The sequence below is a fragment of the Hippopotamus amphibius genome, chromosome 3 (assembly GCF_030028045.1).
Source record: "Hippopotamus amphibius kiboko isolate mHipAmp2 chromosome 3, mHipAmp2.hap2, whole genome shotgun sequence".
NCBI classification, from domain to species: Eukaryota; Metazoa; Chordata; class Mammalia; order Artiodactyla; family Hippopotamidae; genus Hippopotamus; species Hippopotamus amphibius.
Window position 1 is genome coordinate 88,440,854 of NC_080188.1, and position 24,906 is coordinate 88,465,759.

At 38.6% G+C, this 24,906-nt stretch overlaps 1 protein-coding gene across 4 annotated transcripts in view; it reads left to right on the forward strand.

The window, feature by feature from the left end:
* Positions 1-629: 629 nt before the first annotated feature.
* The window catches only part of TMEM144 (transmembrane protein 144), a 45,269-nt gene continuing 20,992 nt past the window's right edge, over positions 630-24,906 (forward strand). For 3 of the 4 annotated variants that reach the window (XM_057729302.1, XM_057729304.1, XM_057729305.1), the window contains exons 1-6: positions 630-812; positions 1,519-1,650; positions 11,799-11,970; positions 14,094-14,216; positions 16,885-16,984; positions 18,620-18,700. In XM_057729302.1, coding sequence (XP_057585285.1) covers positions 11,862-11,970; positions 14,094-14,216; positions 16,885-16,984; positions 18,620-18,700 — 413 coding nt within the window. In that variant the 5' untranslated portion in view covers positions 630-812; positions 1,519-1,650; positions 11,799-11,861. The remainder of the gene's footprint in view (positions 813-1,518; positions 1,651-11,798; positions 11,971-14,093; positions 14,217-16,884; positions 16,985-18,619; positions 18,701-24,906) is intronic. The other variant, XM_057729303.1, reaches the window with a different exon arrangement.

Consider the following 24,906-nt stretch of genomic DNA (forward strand, 5'->3'; position numbering starts at 1 on the left):
GTAGGGGACATGGGTTCCATCCCTGGGCCAGGAAAATCCCATATGCCGTGAAGCAACTAAGCCCATGCACCACAACTACTAAGCCTGTGCTCTAGAGCCCACGAGCTGTGATTATTGCGCCCGCATGCCATAACTGCTGAAGCCCATGTTCCTATGCTCCATAACAGGAGAAGCCACTGCAGTAAGCCCATGCACGGCAAGGAAGAGTAGCCCCCGCTGACTGCAACTAGAGAAAGCCCACGCGTAGTAATGAAGACTCAATGTGGCCAATAAATAAGCAAATAAATAAAATAATTTTATAAAAAGGATTAGTGATTACAAGTGAAATCGTGATGTCGCAAGAGATTAGTTACATTAGTGGTTCAGGTGAATTTATGGATATGCTGTGAAAAAAAAAATCAGCTTTAGATAATCTCTAACAATTGTGAGAAATCCCTTGTCCTTTTATCCATAAACAGTACAGATCATACCAAGCTCTGGGACATTTGGAGAGGGTGACACGCTCAGCGCTCCCTAAACAATCACCTCTTAAAATACACAAAAGCCTCTCTAGTTTGCTGGTTGATTGACAGAGGGCCTGGTGACTTCACACCAGTCACGTGATGGTGCTCTGCCCAGCAGCCATAGGAAGGTGTTTCCCAACCTACCGCCCCGGCAGGTCCCAGGTCTCCTTTGCTAAGCCCTGTCCCCTTCTCCCAGGCCAGGCGTGCAGGTGTGTCGGTCACCGACGGCTCCGCCGGAAGGAACGGCGCCCCGACGAGTGTGGGACCGTGGCTGCCGGAGTCCCGCCCTGTCCTCCTGTAGGTGCACAGGTAATGGTCCCGCAGAAAGTCCAGGCCGGCCGGGCGCCGGGTGCGCAGGGGATCCGGCGGCGGCAGGCGGGGCGCGGTCGCGGGGAGGCAGCTGCGCAGGTGCGGAGCCGCGGGCATCGCCGCCTGGGCCGCGCGAGCTGGAAGGACCGCCGCTCAGGGAGGACCCGCAGGCCTGGAGGGGGAGTGTCTGATGATTTTTCAAAACGTGCTCCTGATTGAAATGAAAAGAAAAGAAAAGCTCAGAATAAGTCAATTCAAGCACTGCTAATTTTAGCGAAGACACAAGCGGAGCTTGCCAGGCGATTTGAGGAAATTAGCATGAAACTAAAACCGAAATCTTCAGTAAAGTGGAGCAAGCGATATTGATCAGAACATACCAAATGCCAACAAAAAAATGTCCCCATAGAACTTTACATTGCTAGGAGAGATTTAGAGGAAAAACTTAAAATTGCTAGGAGAGATTTAGAGGGAAAAGTTTAAATTACTACGAGAAATTTAAAGAAGTACTATTCAATGAAACAAAAGTACTAGAATAAAAATAATTATAACTTAAAATATGTAAGTAGATACTTAAACACTAAAAACTACTTCAATGTAGTGTTAAGTTAATTTAAATATTATTTAAAAGTAGTTTGAGCCTGACAGATTTGCACTAAAAACAACTGGGAGTAATGTGCTAGAGTGATATTTTTTTTCTTTTCTACAGAAATTTCATTGATTTAGAAAGAAGTAGACTCTTCCCTAAAGATAGTAAACATTGCCAACCCACGATGAAACTGGATCACATGCTTTCTGAAGTGTACCAGAGGTGCATGCAATAAACTTCATTTATCTGCAGGTAATAACTAACTCTGATTAATATTCACTCAACAGTCAAAATGCAGTGCATGCACTGTGATTAGCACACCAGATTATTCTGTCAAGGAAATCTGAGAGGTTTAGGGCTGTCAATATTCTTCAATAGGGACATCTTTTTGCTCATGTTGCTATTTTTTGAGGGTAGGCATTCTCTTCTCAATGTGCTTATAAAGGTTTTTTGTTCCTTTATAAGGTTTTTTTTTAACCCCCACCCCCCACCCCAGCTGATTTTAGTTACAATGGCAACAAAATTGGTTTCTTAGCTGGACCTAATCATGTGTCTTTAGTCCTGTGATATCCTTCCTGGATACCTCCTGTTCCTCTGACCTTTTGCAGCTCTGATATTTTAGCAGAAATATGAGCAAAATCCATGTAAGCCATTGATGTAAGCCACAGGGTGGAAGCTTGCTTTCCACCTAACAGTAAGACTATTATTTTCTTTTGTTTGAAGTTGTGTTACTGTGTCAGTGTTTAAATACGCCTGTGTCTCTTCCTCAACTACATCCCCATGGAGTGATATTGTCTTACCGCCGTTTTGTTTTGTTTTTTTAAGAAAGCACACACAATTTCAAATTGATACCTTTCATACTAAAATTTATTGGTCAATTTTGAAGTTATTTCTGTTTTGAGTTAAACCATCTTTAATAATACCAAAGAATAAGTATTGTAGGTAGTTGTATATTTAATATTCTTTGCAAAGTACACATAAGGAACAATCTGTGAAAAAAAAGCTAAACACCTTAAAAGTAAATATTTATCGTTGTAAAATAAAAAGGAAAGGTGATTTCAGATGTACTTTACTCAGTACATATCTACAAGAAGTTATCACTATAATATTAAATTTGGGGGAAAAAAAAGACTGGATTATTTAAAATTCCATTCCAGAAGACTCATGTAGAGAAGTGAATGAACCGAGAGGTCAATGTGCAAAACATGATTTCAGAATGGTATTGTGGCATGACTCTGGTTACCTCCTGTGATAAAAATGACATTTTTTCTCATGTAGCTTGTACAACTAAAAAAGTGAATTATGTTCAGTAGCCTTTTCTAAATGTTATCTTATGAAAAATATCTGGTTCTTGGCTATTTGGGTTTTGGTCCTTTTCTTCATAGGAAACCAGAACTTTTTGATAAGCTCAGCAGTGTTGCCCAATAGAACTTTCTGCAGTGATGGGTATATTCTGCGTATAATCTGCTCTGTCCAGGATGGTAGCTACTGCCTATATGTGGCCATTGAGCATCTAAAATGCTGTTAACTTAGCTAAGGAACTGGGTTTTTTCTTTTACTTAATTTTAATTGATTTTAATGAAAATTTAGTTATCCACATGTGACCAGTGGCTACCAGATTGTACACGTAGCTGACTAGATGCTTCCCTTTGTTCTGGCTGGTTGATAGTACGGTGCAAGACACAACTGCTGACCTTGCACTGTTGGAGAGTCCTAAAGGTATTTTTCAAGCACCTTAATCTTGAAGCGATTTGAGGTACATTTTTTTCATTTCACTTTTAATTATATTTATTGTTTTGTTTCTCATTTTACGAGCAATACATGTTCATTGTAGAGTACTGGAAACACATAAAAGCATAATCTACAAATTTGCAATTACCTATAATCCCCACCCTCCAAATATAACTATCTTTAGCATTTTGACACATTTCCTCCCAGGCTATACCTGTTTTTTTTCAATTGAGGTATAGTTCACCTATTTCACTGTTATTTCCAGGTGCACAACACAGTGACTCGATATTTCTATACATTACAAAAGGGTCCCCACAATAAGTCTAGTTGCCATCTGTTCCTATATAAAGTTATTACAATATAATTAACATTTTTCCCCATACGGTACATTTCATCTGTATCCCTGGAACTCATTTATTTTGTAACTGGAAGTTTGTACCTCTTAATCCCTTCACTTATTTCACTCCTCCCTCCAACCTGCTCCCCTCTGGTAACCACCTATTTGTTCTCTGTATCTATGAGTTTGTTCTTTGTTATGTTTGTTCCTTTGTTTTGTTTTTCACATTCCACATATTAGTGAAATCATATGATATTTATCTTTCTGCATATGATGTAGGTCACTTAGCATAATACCTTCTAGGTCCATCCATGTTTTCACAAATGGCAAGATTTCCTTATTTTTATAGCTGAGTTATATTCCTGTGTGTGTGTGTGTGTGTGTGTGTGTGTGACATCTTCTTTATCCCTTCATCTATTGCTAGGCACTTAGGATGCTTGTTCCATATCTTGGCTGTTGTAAATAACACTGTAATCAATAGAGGTGTGCACGTATCATTTTGAATCAGTGTTTTAGTTTTTCTTCAGAAAGATACCAAGAAGTGGATTCTTGGATGGTATGGTAGTTCTATTTTTAGTTTTTTTGAGGAACCTCCATACCGTTCTCCATAGTGGCTGCCCCAGTTTACATCCACATCCTCTCCAGCGTTTGTGATTTGTAAACTTTTTGATGATGGCCATTCTGACAGGTGTGAGGTGATATATCAGTGTGGTTTGATTTGCATTTCTCTGATAATTAGTGATGTTGAGCATCTTTTCAAGAATCTGTTGCCCATCTGTGTGTCTTCTTTGGAAAAATGTCTATTGAGGTCCTCTGCCTATTTTTTAATTAGGTTGTTTTCGATATTGAGTTTTAGAATCCTTTGTATATTTTTGATATTAACTTCTTATCAGATATATCATTTGCAAATATCTTCTCTGATTTAGTAGGCCTCCTTTTCATTTTATTGATAGTTTCCATGCTGTGCAAAAGCTTTTTAATTAGATGTAGTCCCATTTGTTTTTTATTTTTGCTTTTGTTTCCTTGTCTGAAGAGACAGACCCAAAAAATTATTGGTAAGGCCGGTGGCAAAGAGTGGACTGCCTATGTTTTCTTCTAGGAATTTTATGGTTTCAGACCTTATATTTAAGTCTTTAATATATTTTGAGTTTATTTTTGTATATGGGATGAGAAAGCAGTCCAGTTTACCCAACACCATTTATGGAAGAGGCTTTCTTCTCCCTATTGTATATTCTTGCCTCCTTTGTGGTAGATTAATTGACCATAGAGAGCCCATTATTTCTGGGCTCTCTATTCTGTTCCATTGATCTGTGTTTCTGTTTTTTGTGCCAGTACTATATTGTTTTGATTACTGTAGCTTAGTAGAATGAAATCAAGGAACAGTATAACTCAAGCTTTGTTTTTTCCCAAGATTGTTTTGGCTATTGGAGGTCTTTTATATTTCCATATGCATTTCAGAATTATTCATTCTAATTCTGTGAAAAATGCCATTGCTGTTTTGATAGGAGTTGCATGAAATCTGCGATTGTCCTGGATAGTATGATCATTTTAACAACATTAATTCTTGTGATCCATGAGCATGGTATATTTTTCCATTTGTTTGTGTCATCTTCAGTTTCATCAGTGTCTTACAGTTTTCCAAGTACAGGTCTTTTACCTCCTTGGTTAGATTTATTCCTAGACATTTTATTCTTTTTGATGCTATTGTAAATAGTATTGTTTTATTAATTTCTCTCTCTGATAGTTCATTGTTAGTGTACAGAGACACAACAGATTTCTGTATATTAATTTTGTATCCTGCAACTTTACTAAATCCATTTACCAGTTCTAATGCTTTTTTGATGCATTTTTAGGATTTTCTATATATAGTATCATGTCATCTGCAAACAGTGACAGTTTTACATCTTTCTTTCCTATTTGGATTGCTTTGATTTTTTTCTTTCTTTTCTTTTCTTTTCTTTTTTTTTTTTTTTTGTCCACATTGCCATGACTGGAACTTCCAATACTGCATTCAATAAAAGTGGCAAGAGTGGACATCCTTGTCTTGTTCCTGATCTTAGAGGAAATGCTTTCAGCCTTTCACTATGGAGTATGATGTTAGCTGTAGGTTCATCATATATGGCCTTTATTATGTTAAGGTATATTCCCTTTCTATCCACTTTGTTGATTTTTTTTATCGTAAATAGATATGGAATTTTGTTAGAAGCTTTTCCTGCATCTGTTGAGATGATTATATGGTTTTTATTGTTCAATTCATTAATGTGGTATATCACACTGATTGTTTGCAGATACTGAAATATCTTTGTATCCCTGGAATAAATCTTACCTGATCATGGTGTGTGATCCTTTTAATGTATTGTTGAATTCTGTTTGCTGATATTTTGTTGAGTATTTTTGCATCTATGTTCATCAGGGATATTAGCCTCTAATTTTCTTTTTTTGTGGTGTCTTTGTCTGGTTTCGATATCAGAGTGCTGTTGACCTCATAGAATGAGTACAGAGCATTCCTTCCTCTGACATTTTTGGAATAGTTTGAGAAGGCTAGGCATTAATTCTTTTTAAATGTTTGGTAGACTCCACTTGTGAAGCCATCTGGTCCTGGATTTTTGTTAATTGGAAGCTTTTTTTTTTTTAACTGAGTTGATTTCATTGTGATAATTGATCTGTTCATACTTTCTATTTCTTTTTGATTCAATCTTAGGAGATTGTATATTTCTAGAAATTTGTCTATTTCTTTTAGGTTGTTTATGCTAATATTTTGTGATCTTTGTATCTCTGTGGTGTCAGTTATAACTACTCTTTCATTTCTGATTCATTTATTTGGACCTTTATTTTGATGAATCTGGCTAAAGGCTTATCAATTTTGTTTATCTTTTCAAAGAACAAGTTGTTAGTTTCCACGACCAAATCTTAGTTTGATTGTTTTCTAGTCTCTATTTCATTTATTTCTGCTCTGATATTATGATTTCTTTCCTTCTACTAACTTTGGGTTTTGTTTATTATTCTTTTTCTAGTCCCCTCAGGTTTAAGGTTAGGTTATTTATTTGAGATTTTTCTTATTTCCTGAGGTAAATTTGAATTGCTATAAACTTTTTCCTGCTTTTGCTGTGTCCCATAGATTTTGGATCCGTGTGTTTTCATTTTCATTTGTCTCCAGGTATGTTTTTGTTTCCTCTTAACTTCTTCAGTGACCTATTTGTTGTTTAGTAACATGTTGTCTAGCCTCCGGGTATTTGTGTTTTTTGCAGTTTTTTCCTTGTAGTTGATTTCTGCAGTCTCGGGGCATTGTGGTTGGAAAAAATGCTTGATGTGATTTCAGGTTTTTTAATTTAATGTGACTTATTTTGCTGCCCAGCATGTGATCTATTCTGGAGAATGTTCCATTGCACACCTGAAAAGAATCTGAATTCTGCTGCTTTTGGATAGAATGTTCTATAAACATCTCTCTATGTATCTATCCATCTAAATCCATCTTACCTAATGTGTCATCTAAAGCTCATGGTTCCTTATTGATTTTCTGTCTGGGTGACCTGTTCATTGATGTAAGTGGAGTGTTTAACTCCCTTACCATGTGTTTAGGTGCTCTTATGTTGGGTACATATGTATTTACACCCAATATCTTCTTGTTGTAGTGATTTATTTATTTTTGTGTAATGTCCTTGTTACAGTCTTTATTTTAAAGTCTGTTTTATCTGATGTGAGTATTGCTACCGCAGCTCTCTTTTGATCTCCATTTGCATGGAATTCCTTTTTCCATCCCCTAACTTTCAGTCTGGGTGTGGCTTAAGATCTGAAGTGAGTTTTTAATAGCATATAGATGTGTCTTCTTTTTTTAATTCATTCAGCCACTCTGTGTCTTTTGATTGGAGCATTAAGTCCATTTACATTTAAAGTAATTAATGATAGGTATGTACTTTCTACCATTTAAAAAAAAAGTTTTGGGGTTGTTTTTCAGTTCTTTTTTGTTCCTTTTTCTTCTTTTGCTCTCTCCCCTTGTGATATGATGACTATCTTTAATAGTATGTTTAAATTCCTTTCTATTTTTGTCTGTGTATCTACTACAGATTTTTGGTTTGTGGTAACCATGAAATTTATATAAAGCAACCTATATGTGTGATTTTTTAAGTTGATGATCTCTCAAGTTTGAACACATTTTAACAATCCTGCATTTTTAATCCCCCCCAGATGTTTAGTGTTTTTGACATCATATCTTACATCTTTTTGTTTTCTGTATCATTTAACTACTTGGTTGATATAGATGATTTTATTACTTTTGTCTTTTAACCTTCCTGTTAGCTTGGTAAGCGGTTGATCTACTACATTTACTATATATTCACCTTTACCAGTGAGATTTTCCCTTTCATAATTTTCATATTTCTAGTTGTAGTCTTTTCTTTTCCACTCAGAGAATTCCCTTCACCTTTCTGGTAACGCTGGTTTGGTGATGCTGAACTCTTTAAGCTTTTGCTTATCTGTAAAACTCTTTCTCTCTCCTTGAAATCTGAATGATATCCTTGCCAGGTAGAGTATTCTTGGTTGCTGTTTTTTTCTTTAAACACTTTATATATATCATGCCACTCCTTTGTGGCCTGCAAAGTTTCTGCTAAAAAGTCAGCTGACGGTCTTATGGGCATGCTCTTGTATGTAACTAGTTGCTTCTTCCTTCCTGCTTTTAATGTGCTCTCTTTATCTTTAATTTTTGCCATTTTGATTACAATGTGTCTTAGTGTGGACCTCTTTGATTTGATCTTGTTTGGGACTTTTTTGCTTACTGGATCTGGATGACTGTTTCTTTTCTGAGGTTATAGAAGATTCCAGCTATTTTTTTTAATTCTTTTTTATAGTAGGTTCTTGTTGGTTATCTATTTTAACTATATCAGTGTGTACATGTCAATCCCAAACTCCCAATCTATCCCTTCCCCCTACCCGTCCTGCCTGGTAGCCATAAGCTCACTCTCTAAGTCTGTGAGTCTGTTTCTGTTTTGTTGGTTTATTAGTATCATTTTTTTAAGATTCCACACATAAGTGATATCATATGATATTTGTCTTTCTCTGTTTGACTTACTTCAATTAGTATAATAATCTTCAGGTCCATCCATGTTGCTGCAAATGGAATTATGTCATTCTTTTTAATGGCTGAGCAATATTCCGTTGTATATATGTACCACATCTTCTTTGTCCATTCATCTGTCAGTGGACATTTAGGTTGCTTCCATGACCTGGCTATTGTAAATAGTGCTGCAGTGAACATTGGAGTGCATGTATCCTTTTGAACCATGTTTTTCTCTGGATATATGCCCAGGAGTGGCATTGCTTGATCATATGTTAGCTCTGTTTTTAGATTTTTAAGGAGCCTCCATACTATTCTCTGTAGTGGCTGCACCAATTTACATTCCCACTAACAGTGTAGGAGGGTTCTGTTTTCTCCGCACTCTCTCCAGCATTTATTGGTGAGGTAATGAGTTTTTGATGTTGGCCATTCTGACCGGTGTGAGGTGATATCTCATTGTACTTTTGATTTGCATTTCTCTAATAATTAGCAACACTGAGCACCTTTTCATGTGCCTCTTGGGCCATCTGTATGTCCTCTTTGGAGAAATGTCTGTTTAGGTCTTCTGCCCATTTTTTGATTGGGTTGTTTGTTTTTTGGATATTGAGCCAAATGAGCTGTTTGTAAATTTCAACTATTATTTTTAAAATATGTTTTCTGCTCCTTTTCTATCTCTTCTCATTCTGGCACCCTTTAACGTGAATGTTACTATGCTTGATGTTGTCCCAGGGTCTCTTAAACTATCCTTATTTTTAAAATTCTTTTTTCTGTTCAACTTGGGTGATTTCCACTGCCCTGTCTTCGAGTTCACTGATCCCTTTTTTGTATCATCTAATCAACTGTTATTTTTTTCTACTGTATTTTTTATATCAGTTATTGTATTCTTCACCTCTGGTTCTTCTTTATATTTTCTAATTCATTGTTAAAATTCTCACTGTTTCATCCATTCTTTTCCCAAGTTCACTGAGCATCTTTATGATCATTACCTGAACTCTTTATTGGGTAAATTGCTTATCTTCACTTCACTTAGGTTTTCTTGTTGAGTTTTTTTTTTTTTTTTTTTAGAACTTTAATTGAGATACGGTTAACATACAATCAACTGCATATATTTAGAGTGTACAATTTGGTATCCCAATCTCCCAATCTTGTTGAGTTTTATCTTATTTTTTCATTTTGAAAATATTCCTCTGTCACCTCATTTTTCTGGTTCTTTGTTTTTTTTCTCTGTATTGGGTAGGTTGGTTATATTTTCTGAGCTTGGAGAAGTGGTCTTATGTAGTAGACATCCTATGCATCCCAGCAGCACACTCCTCTCTTGTCACTAGAGCTGTATGCTCTAGGGGTGCCCCCTACATGGGCTGCATGAGCCTTTCTGTTGTGTTAGGGCCAACTACTGTATGTACACTGGTAGGTGTGGCTAACCCTAGGCCCAGTTGGTTGTCGGGCCCTGCCTAGTGCAGAGACTGCTGGCCACTGGTGGGAGACAGTTGAGTCCCAGCATGGCTGGCTATGGGGCCCAGGTTGTCTCAGAGCTGGTGTCCACCCACTGGTTGGTGAGGCCAGGTCCTAATGCTGCTGGCTAAAGTGCACCAGGGGGTCATGGAACTAGTGCCAGCCCACTTGTGGAAACAGAGACTCCATTCTTAAAGGGTGCATGCAAAATCTCACATGCTCTACCAGTGGGCTAGCACTAGCTCCATGAGCCCCTAATGCAGAATCAAGTCCTAGAATATCTACCTGCAAGCCAGGGGGTCCTGGAGCTAGTCTAGGCCTGCTGATGGGCAGGGCCAAGCCCTGGAGATACTAGGGACTAAGGAGGGGTGAGGTGCTATCTATGGCTTCAGTTGGCCTGCTAGTGGGTTGGGCTGTGTACCTGCATTGCTGGCTGCTTGGCCTGGGGCATCACAGGACTGGTGCCAACTGGCCTTTGGGTGAGGCCAGGTTCCAGTGTTAATAGGCTAGTGGGAGGACTTCAAAATGGTGCTTGCCAGCACCAGTGTCCTCGTAGCAGCACGAGCTCCTGAAAATGACTGTTGCCAACATCTGTGTCCCCAGGGTAAGTATTAGTTGCCTCCTGCCTCTCTAGGCAGCTCTCCAAGATCAGCAAGGGGTCTGACCCTGAATCCTTTCATATTATTGCTTCTGCCCTGGGTCTTGGAACATGTGAGATTTTGTGTGCACCCTCTAAGAGCAGAGGCTCTGTTTCCTACAGCCCTCTGATTTTCCCAGCTGCAAGTCTCACTAGCCTTCAAAACTAGAAGTTCTGGGGCCTCATCTTCCCTGTACAGGACCCCAAGTCTGGGGAGCCCAGTGTGGAACTTGGACCCCTCGCTGCTTGGGGGAACCTCTGTAATTGTGATTATCCTGCTGTTTGTGGGTCACCTATCCAGGGGCGTGGGTCCTGACTCTACTGTGTCTCCACCCATTCTCCCATCCCCTTGTGGTTCCTTCTTTATACTTTTAGTTGTAGAAGCTCTTTTCTGCTAGTCTTCAGGTCATTTTCATTGATAGTTTCTCTGTAAATAGTTGTGATTTTGGTGTGTCCATGGAAGGAGGTGGGATCAGGATCTTCCTTCTTCACCACCTTGGCCACCTTCAAGAGATTTAGGATATTGTTGAAGAGATCTTTAGGAGATTCTTGTGTCTGTTCAGTTTTTTTTTTTTTTTAAGTCATAAATAGAGCATTTCATGAACTATTTAAACTATTGCACACAGGGGATGGGGGGTGTGCTACTGATAAAGAAAAGTGGCTTTACCTCTAGGGGATCCTGAGTGTGTAGCAACGATACAACTTAAATATGCCCTTAAGCTTGTGTTTCAAATAGTAGAAGAGCTTGTGCTCAGAAGGCATCGATAATTCTCAAAGTCTTCACACATGCTCTGTCATTTAATTGTCACAGCAACCAATTGAACTGAACAGAATCCTGGTCCACAAATCTTCATTATACAATTTACCCACATAGGAGAATTTCTTTACAGTATCATACAAATTGTATCCACATCTTGGAAAAAGTTTTCAAGCTCTGAAGACAAAGTTTGCTTGGATTTTTGTTTATTTCTTAGGTCAATGAGCAAAAAATATTTGTTGATAAAATAAATGAAAAAATGAATGAATGAACATGGGATGTGAATGTAATACATAATTTCATAATGTCTTAACTTTTTATCTGGAAGGACTCTTACCATAGTTTTGAAAAACTCAATAAGTATCATGTATTTATCACAATTTGCTCACAGACTCACAACTTCTTGATTGTTTCATTTTTATTCCTTTTATTTCAGAAACTCTTGAAAAGTACATCAAGTCGAAAGTGAACCAGCTTGCCCTCAGGCAGGACCAGTATCATGAGCAATAATGGAACAGACCTCACCACTGGTTTCATATCCTGTATTGTAGCCATCCTTTTGTTTGGCTCAAACTTTGTACCACTTAAAAAATATGAGACTGGAGATGGTAATTATGTTTACTTCATTGTTAATCTTAAATGAATTTTAAATGTGATGTTCCCTTTTTTGGTCCTTATTAAAGGATGGCTATAAAAATGAATTTTGCTGTACCTGAAGCCAGATGAATAGAGCTTAAAACAAATCATTTGATAATGCCCATGCCAGGTTACTGAGTGCTAGTCAGTATAGGATAACCTTAAGATTGTGTTTCATGGTAAAGCAAAGATGCGGAAAGCTTTTTAGCCGTATGTGTTATGTTTACAAAAGAAGGAAATTAGTCAGCTCTACTAATAACACTTGTTTTACAAACACAAATTGCCAATGCAATTGATACAATAGAAAACAATTTACGCATAACACAAAATTTGTGTTTGCTTATATGCAATTTTGACTCCTACAAATATTAGGTGAACACAGAAAACTGCACCCAGATGGATAAAGATTCATAGTAATGCACAAAATATGCTCACACACACACCCCTCACACAACTGCCAGCTCTGTTGGACTACACTCAACCACATCTGGTGTTCAAACCCTCACTCACTGCCTTCACAATAATTCATAAGCTACAGCACTTCTGACGCCCATTTGCATAAGCAAAATTCAGGTCCTTTTCAAGGTAAAGTGCCATGTTTATTGTAGCATTTGTGAATTTCTTAACCACTTAACCAGTGTAAAATTGTACCACCACTTTTACTTGGCTCTTATCTTTTTTTAATACGCTGTTGATGAAGTTTTTGAGTGTTGCGTCCTCAGCTCCGTGAGTTTTATCACATGATTTTACATAGTGCAGGGGTTTTTTAGAAACGCATATCACTTTGTGGTAGAACTGACTGTAATGTGAATTTTAGGGAAGGAGAAGCAATAGTTGTTTTTATCTACCTGCCTTTCTTAATAAAGCCGGGAGAAGGAATTAGGGATGTTATGGTGAAAGTCTGGTGGGAAGCACTGTGTTATCACCCCAGTTTCTGTCTTTTTTTTTTTTTAACTTTTTTCAACCTTATCTCAGGCTTTATTCTTATACTTTATATATACTTTATACTACTTAGACAATATAATTACAAACTTTTTCCCTCTGGAAGCTTTCTTTTTCCCTTTGGAGTTAGAACAGGAATGAAAAGTACTAAAAAAGTAAATAAATAAATCACGAAAAGCATACTAAGGGGTAGAAGACCCAGCTTTTGGGTATTTTATGAGAACTGCATGATCCCAGGCAAACTTGATCCACTCTTTTGTTCTCAGTTTCTCATTTGTAAAATGAAGAACTTATAAAATGAAGTCCTCTTGCATCTCTGTATTCTTAACCCTTTTTCTGTCTTAGACGTTAACAGCCTTTTTTATTCTCCTCCACCATGAGGTTGAATACAAATAAGGCAAAAATCTTCCAATAGAGTCAAAAGTGCTACGTTGAGTTACAACCACTATTTCTTCCAATGTCGACATTTTCCTTATCCTTTTAATCCCTAAACCCTCTTTCTAAGCCTTAGAAAGGTACAGATATACCTCAGATCACCTCATGACCTTCAAATGACTGGCAGATGGCAGCGCAGAGCATAGGAAGGGGAATAGCCCTGATCTAGAAGACTAATTCTCGGGTCTGGAATGTCTGACTCGTCGCAGACACTCAACTCCAAGTGCATGAGGCCTACATGTGGCCATAAAGGACTTTATGTTTATCTCAAAGTAGCATATACAATCCCCAAAAGTTTAAATTACTGTTGTGCTATTACAAAGTTCTTAATGCCGTGTCTTTGGTGAGGAATGGCACTGACTGTAGCATCTGAACAAAAATATATAGATTTGGTCTTGCCAATACTTTTTGGTAGAAAATTCTTGACCCCTGTTAAGCAGGGATGCACAGTGTAGAGCAAGCTTTGGAGTCAAGTTCAAATTCCAGTTTTACAACCTGTTAGCTATTTGGATTCACCTCAGATTCATTTTTTCTGTCTCTGAACTCAGGTTAATTATGATGCACAGTTAACAAGAAATATAATAAACGTGTAAAGTGCCTAGCATATAGGCATTCAGTAAATTGTGACCATTACTATAACTCATTGATATCCCTGAGCACTAATTTCCTTAAATCAGTTTGAAACACTGACACCATTTTTTTTTTTTTTAATTTCCAGGAATGTTTCTCCAGTGGGTACTTTGTGCTGCCGTATGGTTGGTTGCCTTGGTGGTCAATTTGATATTGCATTGCCCTAAGTTTTGGCCTTTTGCAATGGTTGGGGGATGCATTTGGGCAACAGGTAATATATAATTTATTCTTTAATCTTTTGATAATATGATCAGAATAAATCTGGCTCACAATAGAAGGAAACAGTCAAAAATACTAGAAATTAGCAATTAAGTTTCTTTCATTTATATACTCCATAAATATTTTTGGTACATTTCCTGACTCTTTCCTTCTAATGATATCTTTCTTAGTTCCTGGTATATTAAGCTAGTAAAATTATTATATATATCATTATGTAAAATTATTATAGGGAAAATGTTTCACTCGCTGTTCTTTCAAGCGTAACTCATATATTACTTTAAATGCTCTGCTTTCTTTCTCTAGAATGTTTGTGAGAAAAAACTTATTAAATAGTCATCTATACTAATATCATTTTTAGGGCTTGTCCTTAAAAATAGACAAACACGGACACATTATCATTTCAAAAGCGCTGGCAGAAAAATAAAAGCAAACAAAAATCTTCCCTCTGTTGCATTTTCACATTGTATAACTAGAGTTTATGCCTTTGCTTGGCCAATCAGCAACATTTTTCTTCTATTAATATAAATACACCCCAGGAGAGTTTTCTTCTCTTTAGTAAAGATAATCCCAAGTATCAAGGCTCTCTAGAGGCAATTTGATTAAAAGCAAATATGTTTTTAAATGTTAAAAATTTATTGGGTACTTAATTTGAATCTCAACAAAATTAAGTGATTTAGTGAAGACGGTGAGTTGGAGGACAAAAGAGTTAACTTTTAAATTTTCACTGGAGTTGTAGTTATTATACCTCACTTGTACCTTACTGTGATTATGATTGTCATGTCTAATGGGAGAGGGGAACAGAGAAAGCAACCATTCATCCTGAAGATCTTGACAACCACCATATAGTATCTGTATTCACCCAGCAGATCCCACTGGGAGTTGGTGGATTACGATCTAATTTGAGAACTGCTTCAAACAGGGTTGCTGCCGAATCGATATGGGGAGCAAAGGAAAGGGAGGAGCCAATGGTGATGTAGGGATTTTATCGTAGGCGATTAGGAGAGTGATGGTATTGACACAGTTGAGGAAAATAAGGAAAAGAATGTGTCTGGAAGGCAAAATGATGAGTTCAGCTTGGGACCTTTTGAGTTGAAAGTTCCTGGTGTTCCCACAGTGGGAGACATCTGGTTGGAAATCTCTTATTGGCACTAAAACTCTGGAGAAGGTCCAGACTAGCGCTGCGAGCATGTGTCTCTAGCTGACAGCTGAAACCATGAAACTAGCTAAGTACCCAAAGAAGAATATAGCAAGAGGAGAACTGTGTTCTAGGGAAGATATTCAGAGGGCACCTAAATCCAGGAGGTGTGATGAGAAAGAGGAGCCAGAAAAAGACCCAGAGGAAGAGAGAAACAAGAGGGAATTGGAAGATGAAGAGATATTGGAAACCAAGAGAGGAAACCTTTCAAGAGGAGATTAACTGAGGCCAGTCAAGAACTGAAAAACCCACCATGAATTTGGTCCTCAGTAACCCTCAAGAGCACAAAGCACTGGGTGCAGGAATCCAGAAGACAAGGCAGTGAGCGTGGGAGAGCAAAGTCTGGGGCCGTATGGGGACAAGAACATCTGCCAATGGTTGGCCCTAGGTCGAGTCTGAGGATGGTCAGTACTAATTTTATCATTGACCAGCTTCTGCAAAAAGTCATAAAACAGAGACCTACGTTACGGATGACCAACATTCGTGCAGTTAGGTAAAGAGCTAACTCAGCATTTTCTTTGTAGGATTTTGCCCTGAGCCTGGCTCTTTAAGCAGTCATAATCACCAGTTTCATGCCAAAACATGTGGCTGTTTTATTTTTAAAATGATGAATTGTGCTTTACTAAGTTTGTCCAAATCCCACAAACTTCTCTTTTTGTTTTCATTTTTATTAAATCTTTATTTTATTTTATTATTTTTTTAAAATTTTTATTGGGGTATATTTGATTTACAATGTTGTGTGAGTTTCAGGTGTATAGCAAAGAGAATCTGTTATACATATACATAGATACACTCTTTTTTAGATTCATTTGCCATATAGGCCATTACAGAGTATTGAATAGAGTTTGCTGTGCTGTACAGCGGGTCTTTATTTGTTACCTACTTTATCTATAGTAGCGTGTATATGTCAACTTCAATCTTCCAGTTTATCCCTTCACCTTTCCCTACGCCCTGATAACCATAAGTTTATTTTCTACATCTGTAATTCTATTTCTGTTTTGTAAATAAGTTCATTAGTATCATTTTTTTTTTAGATTCCGCACATAAGTGATATCGTATGATATTTGTCTTTCTCTGTCTGACTTGCTTCACTTAGTATGATAATCTCCAGGTCCATCCATGTTGCTGCAAATGGAATTATTTCATTCTTTTTAATGGCTGAGTAATATTCCATTGAATATATGTACTACATCTTCTTTACCCATTTCTCTGTTAATGGATATTTAGGTTGCTTCCACATCCTGGCTGTTGTAAATGCAAATCAAAACTACAATGAGGTATCATCTCACACCAGTCAGAATGGCCATCATTGAAAAATCTACAAGCAATAAATGCTGGAAAGGGTGTGGAGAAAAGGGAACCCTCCCATAAGCTTCCGTTGAAATTAAAGTAAAAATTAATTCAATTGATACATGTGTTTTCTGTATTGGAAATAACACCTTTCTTCTGTATATTTCATCTACAGGAAACATTGCTGTCGTCCCAATTATCAAAACCATTGGTTTGGGCCTTGGAATCTTAATCTGGGGATCATTTAATGCCTTGACTGGCTGGGCAAGCTCAAGGTAACGCAAAGCAGTGTTTCAACTACGATTCTCTATACTCACACTCTGTGGAAGGCGAGTGCTAGGGATCGAGCTAGTTGAGATGGAAAACAGCTGGTTCTTACACTCACAAGAGGTCACCACTGGTAAGACATACACATAACATATCCTACCTTGAATTATTATTTCCCTTAAATTCTAAAGAGGTGATCTAACACTCCAATCAAGATAAAGTAAATAATTATCTCTAGGGAACAAAGTAGGGAGAGAGAAAGGACACTGATAAGTATGTTCCCTTTCTGTGTGTGACAGTTTGCTGGATGTATTATATACATCATTCTCATCTCATTTTCACAGCTATGTGAGGCAGGCACTATCTTATAAGAGTGCTGACACACAAAGAAGATGAGTAACTTGCTGAAGGTCACAGAGCTCATCTGCCAGGTTCAAACCTGGGCCTTCTGGTTCTAAAGCCTGTGTTCTCCCCTCTAGGGTCTGAGCCAGGGTCAGCAAACCATGGTCCAGCTTCCCAGCCATTTTTGTAAATAAAGTAATATTGAAACACAGCCAGACACATCCGTTTAAGGAGTGTCTGTGGCTGCTTGTCCCCTGTGATGGCAGAGGTGAGTAGTTGCAAGAGGCCATCCAGCCCACAAAGCCTAAAATACTTACTCTCTGGCTCCTTAAGGGAGAGTTTGCCAACCCTCAGCTCTAGAGCTGAGCCGTCAGGGTCACCACCAGCCACGTGGCCGTGTGTATTTAAGTTTAAATTAATTAACATGGGATAAAATGAAGCATGAGTTCCTCAGCTGCCTTGGCCACATGTCAAGTGGTCCATAGCCGTATCTGGCTACAAGGTGCCTGGATTGTACAGGCAGCCAGGGAATAGCCTCATCATCCGAGAGAGTCCTTTTGGACTGCATCACCCTTGGACAGCATTAAGATGAACATTCAAGCTGAGTTTGGCAAAATAAATAGAAAGGGGGCTTTTACTGTAACCTTACTTTTCAGGCTCCTCTTCCCACTCAAAGCACTACAACAACCTCAAATATAACAAAGCAAACTAAGCTCGAGTACATTCTTTCCTGTCCTTTCCTCATCCCCGCCCTGCTTTTTACAAGTTTTCTTTTCTTTTTCTCCTTCATCTTGCCTCCTTTTCTCTTGCCCCTGGATGGTTCACAGTGATTGCTGGTAGTGATCACTACAATATCAAGGCATGAAAAAAAAACAAATTTAAAGGGATGCCAAAGAGCAGGTATCTTTAACCAAATAGTTATTGAAGTCTGTTTCAAATACTATACAAAATTGCAGTCAACTCATCAGCATTCAATTATCCACTTAATCTATTTTTTCTTCCTTCTTCTTTAGTCTTAATGAGAAAGGGACTTTTCTTTTAGACAAGTACTTTCACATATACTAACTCATTCAATCTTCATAAGAAACCTGTACGTGAGGTATAATTATAGGTATAATTATCCTCATTTTAAACATGGGAAATTGAAGCACAGTAAAGATAGTTAACTTATCCAAGTCACAGTTAGGAAGTGAGGGACCCAGGATTTCAATCCAGGAATCTGACCTTCAGTCTGTGACCTTAAACACTATGATGAACACATTCAGCAATATCTGCTTTGATGTGACTCTCTCGATCTCCAGGTTTGGCTGGTTTGGAATGGATGCAGAAGAAGTGTCAAAACCACTGCTCAATTACGTTGGAGCCGGGCTGTCAGTAGTAAGGTACACAGCCATTCTTCTTTTCTTTTTTATGCTTTTTTTTAAATTAATTAATTTATTTATTGGCTGAGGTGGGTCTTTGTTGCTGCACACAGGCTTTCTCTAAGTGCAGCGAGCAGGGGCTACTCTTAGTTGTGGTGTGCAGGCTTATTGCGGTGGCTTATCTTGTTGTGGAGCACAGGCTCTAGGTGCAAGGGCTTCAGTAGTTGTGGCATGTGGGCTGTAGAGAGCAGGCTCAGTAGTTGTGGCGCACCGGCTTAGTTGCTCTGCGGCATGTGGGATCTTCCTGGACCAGGGATCAAATCCATGTCCCCTGCTTTGGCAGGCAGATTCCTAACCATTCCACCACCAGGGAAGTCCCGGTACACAGCCATTTCTAATGATTAAGCTCTTCTTCCCAACATTTAGAACACTTGGTAAGGATCCTGATGTGTTTACATTGTTTTACATCGACATCTCATCAATCAACATCATTTTTCTCAGATTCTTCATTTACATTGACAGGCATGGCTTCAGAGGACAGAAAATACCATCTCTGGGGTCAAGAGCCCCAGCCCAGCTCTGAGACATTGGGGAATCATTTAGCTGCTGTGAAGCTCACTTTCATTATCTGTAATATTCAGAAAAGTCATAAGACATAACTCATAAATGAGAATCAAATGGAATTTGATCAAAGTATTTTCCAAACTAGAAAATGCTATAAATCAATGTTATTCTGGCTTCCTGATGCCCTGAAATAGCCACTGATTCTCTCTTTTTACTCACATACTCTTTGCCACTCAATTTCCACTTTCCTGTCGCCTCACCCAGCTCTTCCTAACCTGCTCAGATAACCATTCCCTGACCTGTGACAGCACACACTCATGTAAATCCCTGTTTGGGGATGTCTAGTTATATTCACCATATGAAGGAGGGTAAAAATGACTTTGCATCTCTGTTTGGCAGTGTTCAGTCCATAAAGCCATCACAGAATTAGGTCACCTTAGATTCAGTCCCCTTTCCTCTCTAGACTCCATCTGTATCTCCTGTCAGTGCCTCGCATAATGGATAGCACTGGCTGCAAAGATTTTAGTACATTTTTATTCTTCAGGGAAAGAACACTATATATTTCTCTTCCTCCTGCGATGATGGCTTTTCCCCAGCCACATTCAGGAACAATCTCTTTGTCATTGAAATGTTGCCTTTGAGAGTGGTTCCAAGCCAATCGGAGAGGAAATAACATAGATTATCTTAAAAGAGCAGATTCTTGACATTTTTGGTTAGAGGCAATTTTGTGTATTTTGTAAAATTCACATAGCATTTGAGCTTTGAATAGCTCTCTCAAAAAACATTTCTTTACACCCCAAAATTAGAATGTAGAATGCCTTAGTCTTGACGTAATGGTAATTTGAGGCCAATTTACCAGGTCCATCAGGCATTGATTTTCTCCATATTCCTTCTTTTAGAAAGTGTACATTCTCTAAAATTATGAATTATTCATGTTTTACTACTTCTACCTGTGTAACCTTGGGTAAATCACTTAATTTCTGTAAACCTTAGTTTCTTCACCTGGGGATAATAATTGCACCAGCCTCATAGGATATTTTGAGGATAAATGAATAAAATATGTTAAGTGCTATGTATAGTGCTAGGCACATGGATAACTCTCTATATGGTGGGTTATTTTAATTACAATAATATTTTTATTAATAACTACTTTAGGTTACTGTTTCCCCTTTGGACCTGTGTTGTCCAACTCGACAGTAAACTAGTCAGTGTGTCTGGGGAGTCACCCAGCGTGGCCTGGAGCTTGGTCTAAGGCAAGGAAATACAGTGATCTCTCTTCTGTGGTGCATCCTGGGTCCCTTCTCAGTTTCTTTTGTTGGCCTGAAACAAATAGACGGCCAGATTGTTCCCAGCAAAGATGGATTTATTCAGGATCAGCGGAGAATTGTAATTCGGGGTCTGCAGCCATGTATAAGTCCCCCACAGCAAGGGGAAGAGAACGCTTTTATAGAGAGGAGAGGAAGCTGAGAGGGTTATAGTAAACAAGGAGTCCATGGCTTTTCATTGGCTGAGTCCTGGCCAAGGAAAGATAAGGAGTCTTTCTTCTTCCTGTTGGGCTCTGCTAACCTCACAGGGCATGAGAACTCTCCCTTCTAGTCTCCAAACTCTATTTAATTGAGATTTCTGTTTATTAATTTTTCATCCTTTACTAAGAGGGATTTCTGGAAACTCCTTATTTTTACTCAGTTAAATCACTTTGTTCTGAAGGGAATTCACTGAAATACCTTGGAGTTTCATGGTCAGTATAAGGAAACTTGGAATATGGTTACATTGGTTTAAGATGTTGCTTTTCCTTTTAAAATTGCAATGATTGCTCCTGTCCTCTGTACAGTCATTTTAAAGGGCTGCTTAGGTCCTGTCTAGCCTTACGTTTTCTCTACATGATATCCAGGGTAAGTATCAGTCAGTCTCCACATCCAAGACCACTCCAGGCATCTTAAACAACAGAGGATTTAACACAGGGAATTGTTGACAACAGTGTTACAGGTCCAAAGGAGCAAAGGAAGAAAGGTGGCATCACCCGAAGTCCCGGAGCCCCCACCCTGCTGGTGCTGCGGGGACAAACGTCTCTGCCCTGAGCTGCTGCCACCACTGGAGCCACCGAGGCAAGATGGCGCCTCCCTCCTTTCATCTTATTCTTGTGCCTCCTGCTGGCGAAGCTGAGATGAAGCACAGTTTGGGAAAACATAGTTTTCAGTCTTCTAGTCCCCATGGTTCACCAAGAAACAAAGTCCAGGACACTCTCTTAGACATGCTATAGTGAAGATCCAGGAGTTGGAGTTCAGAAGAAGACAGATTTCCTTTTCAATTAAAAAAAGTCTTTGGATTATCCTTGAATCTGATCTCCATTCTTTTCTCTTCTCCCTTAACTTGCTTTCTCTGGAGAGTTGTGTCATGAGGAAGCCCAGATATTGGATTCTAGCCATTACCTTTCTTACAGGGAAATGTGGACCAGGCTAGACAGCTCAATGTGGATGCCCCCCAGGCACCTGCTGCTCCATCTCAGGCGGGGTTACCGGTGGAAGGGGACCCTGCCGGGTCAGGCACAAACCCTGGGCTGTTAGTTCCTTTCTCTTTGCCTTCAGAATTTCCCAATCAGAATTACTTTTCTTATTTTAGCCTTCCCTGAAAACTGGTTCTACTTCCTGTGTTGCTTCTCTCCGCAGAAGGTATTAGCCACAGTCATTCAAATTCAAAAACTCGGGTGTCTTGAATTTTTTTCCTTTATACCCCACCCCTTATCTAATCCTGTAAAATTATTTCTGAATGTTTCACGAGTTCCTCCTCTCCTTTCCCTTGGCCCCCTTCTACCTAGTCGTCTGTATACAGTTGTAAAAATCTTGCATCTCATTTCCCTAGTTCCATTATTTCCTTCACCAGGATGGCTTACTTGCATTTGTTCTCGAATCAGGACGTCACTTTCCTATTTAGGAACCTCCGAAGGCTCCCCACTGGATTCAGACTAAATCTGTCTCCTTAATCTGGAATGTCCTCTTCACTTATAGATTCAACACTTCTTTCTAGCACAGTTCCTCCTTGTGTTGCAAATTCACTGATCCAGGATTACTTATCATATCATACCTGACACATTGCTCAGCCCCAAAAGCTCTTTCCTCTGCTTCCTTGGCCAACCTGAAATATCAGTTAAGATTTCCCATTCTATATGATGTGTTCTTGAATTTCTTCTTCCTAATTAGAATGAGTTGCCCCTAAACTCCCACGTACTTCTTCTATTATCCACATTCTCAGGGTCTGTATTGTATTATTCAGACAATCCTCTTTACCCTTAAACCATGAAATCCTGAAGGACAAAGTCTTATTTTCTTTGTGCACCGTTTCCCCCACCATCACTATCAGACTTTGATGAACAGTGCTTGACATACAACAGATGCTTGTTGAAATCAGTTGTCAATGTAAACACACATACACATGAGTTTTACAAATAGTGAGACGTGTAGGGTTGCAAATCTAGGGAAATTAGAAAGGTTGAAAGTGTAGAGAAACACCCTTGCATAAAATATGTTGATTTTTTTTAAGTTTCCGCTGCTTTTTACAGCATTCATAGACTTAATCATGGAACTTTGTGTTTCACACACTGTACCAAGTTCTTTAAGTCTGTAGCCCAAATGACCTTGGTGATCTATTTGGGTTTATGTTCATATACATAAGATACATCTCATTACCTTGTCCTAACTTAGTGCCATCAGGTCCCCTCTTGACCTAATTGAGCTGGATTCTTCTTTCTGACTTACCCATTTTATGTCTAGTCACACAGGCTCAAAGCACAGATTTAGTCTTCATTTCTTCTTCTTGCTCAGCACCCTCTCTCCCATCCAATTTGTGGTTAAGGTTCTCAACTTATTTTTGAGATTTTATCATGTGCCAAAAAGTACTTTGAGAATTTTGTAACCTTTATTGCTTAATTCTCATCACAGCTCTGTAAAGTGGGTATATCCCCATTTTTTTTAGATGAAAAGAGTTGAGGGTCAGAGAGGTTAAGTGATTTGTTGGAGGGTGTCATACAGTGTTTGAAGATGCACTCAAGGGCCTTTCTCTGTGTCCTTCAAGTATTTCTAACGTATCATCCTCTACTGTTATTAGAAAAACAGACTGGTCTATACAAAGTAGAGTGTTTTCATGGTGACTTTGAGAAGAAAATGCTATTTTAATGTCTAATATTAGCTTTGGAAATTAACATGTATATGAGCACACACATGCCTATTTAATGATTAAGATAGACACATATAATCAGATTTTATGCATTCAATTTTACTGAGTGTCAAGTGCTTTGAGGATCTTGAAAGAGACGGAAAATGTGGTTCCTGTCTTGGATTGAGTGGGAATGTCTTTAGAGTAAAAAAGTTGCATGGACCTGTGGCAGATGGTCTGGACTATGTGATGACTGTTCTCAGTGTTGCTGGAATTCAGAGAAGAGGAGGATTCGGGGAGGACTGGCCTGGAGGGTGGCTCCCTTCTCAAGGTCAGCACTTCAACTCTTCTGTAGTTTGGGTAAGAGGTGAGGACATGGTGTGTGCCGCTAAGGAAGGCTCGCAAGCTTGGAGTAGGGGCTGGTCAGGGGAAGAAGTCCATGGGGGAGTTATGTTGAGAAAGGTTGGGTGGGGCATGAAGCAGAGAGCCATAAAAATCAAAGGGAAACTGGAATTTCCTATAGGAGGGAGTATGGAGCCATTCAAGTTTTTAAAGCAACCAAGAGACTGAACTAAGGAAGCTAACTAGACATATTAAATTTTTGTGCCAAAGATACCATATCTGGGTTTACTAGTCTGCACTCAGCTACCTGTACTATTTCAGTCTCGTGTGTGCTTTGAAAACTTATTACATTGTTTTAACTTTTGAACCATGCAAATGTCTTAAAAAATGAATATCAAAAGTATACCAAAGTTGTTAGTTTCCTTAAGTTAATTTAATATTTTAACACATTATAGCATTTTTGCGTGGTTCAAAAGTCAAGGTCAGTGAGGCATTTGTTACAAAAGTACTGGGTGTGAACAATCATGCATTAGGAGAGAGGTTGAAGGGCAAAAAGGCATTAAGCTTATATGTGTTTTTATCTCTTATATTATACTCTAGAGGTCTTTCCATATCAGAGCACAGAGGACATCCTTATTCCTTTTTTATGGCTGTGTCGTATTCCACTGGGTGATCACAAAGGTTGGCTCACCTGAGTGTGGCTGTACTGTGTCATAGGACCAGGAGCAGGAGTCGTAAGATCAGGAGTGGACGCACCTATGGCTTTGGTACATCTCCATGAGGGTCACACAGTTCTGCACTTTCATCAGTGGTGCTTGTCTCCTCAAGTTTGTCCAGTTGAGGATGTCAAGCTTTGAGGGGTTTGTCAATAGAATATGTGAGAGAGATTATTTCAAGGTTGTTTTCATTTGTATTTTTTTACCATGCGATTCTAGGGTTAAGCAAGAATAAAAAGGATAGGGCCATTGATTGAAATAAGCAAATGAGAAGAAAAATCTGATTTCTTGGGAGGAAAGCTTATGAGTTTAGCTTTTAAGCTGTTGTAATTAAGGACAAGGAGAGACTTCAAAGAGAACGGCAGTGCTGGAGAAATGGTAGGACCCCTGAAGATGCAGTTTGGAAGTAATCGTCGTATCTTTAGGACTTCATTTAAGCTGTGTTTTTCCTTAAAT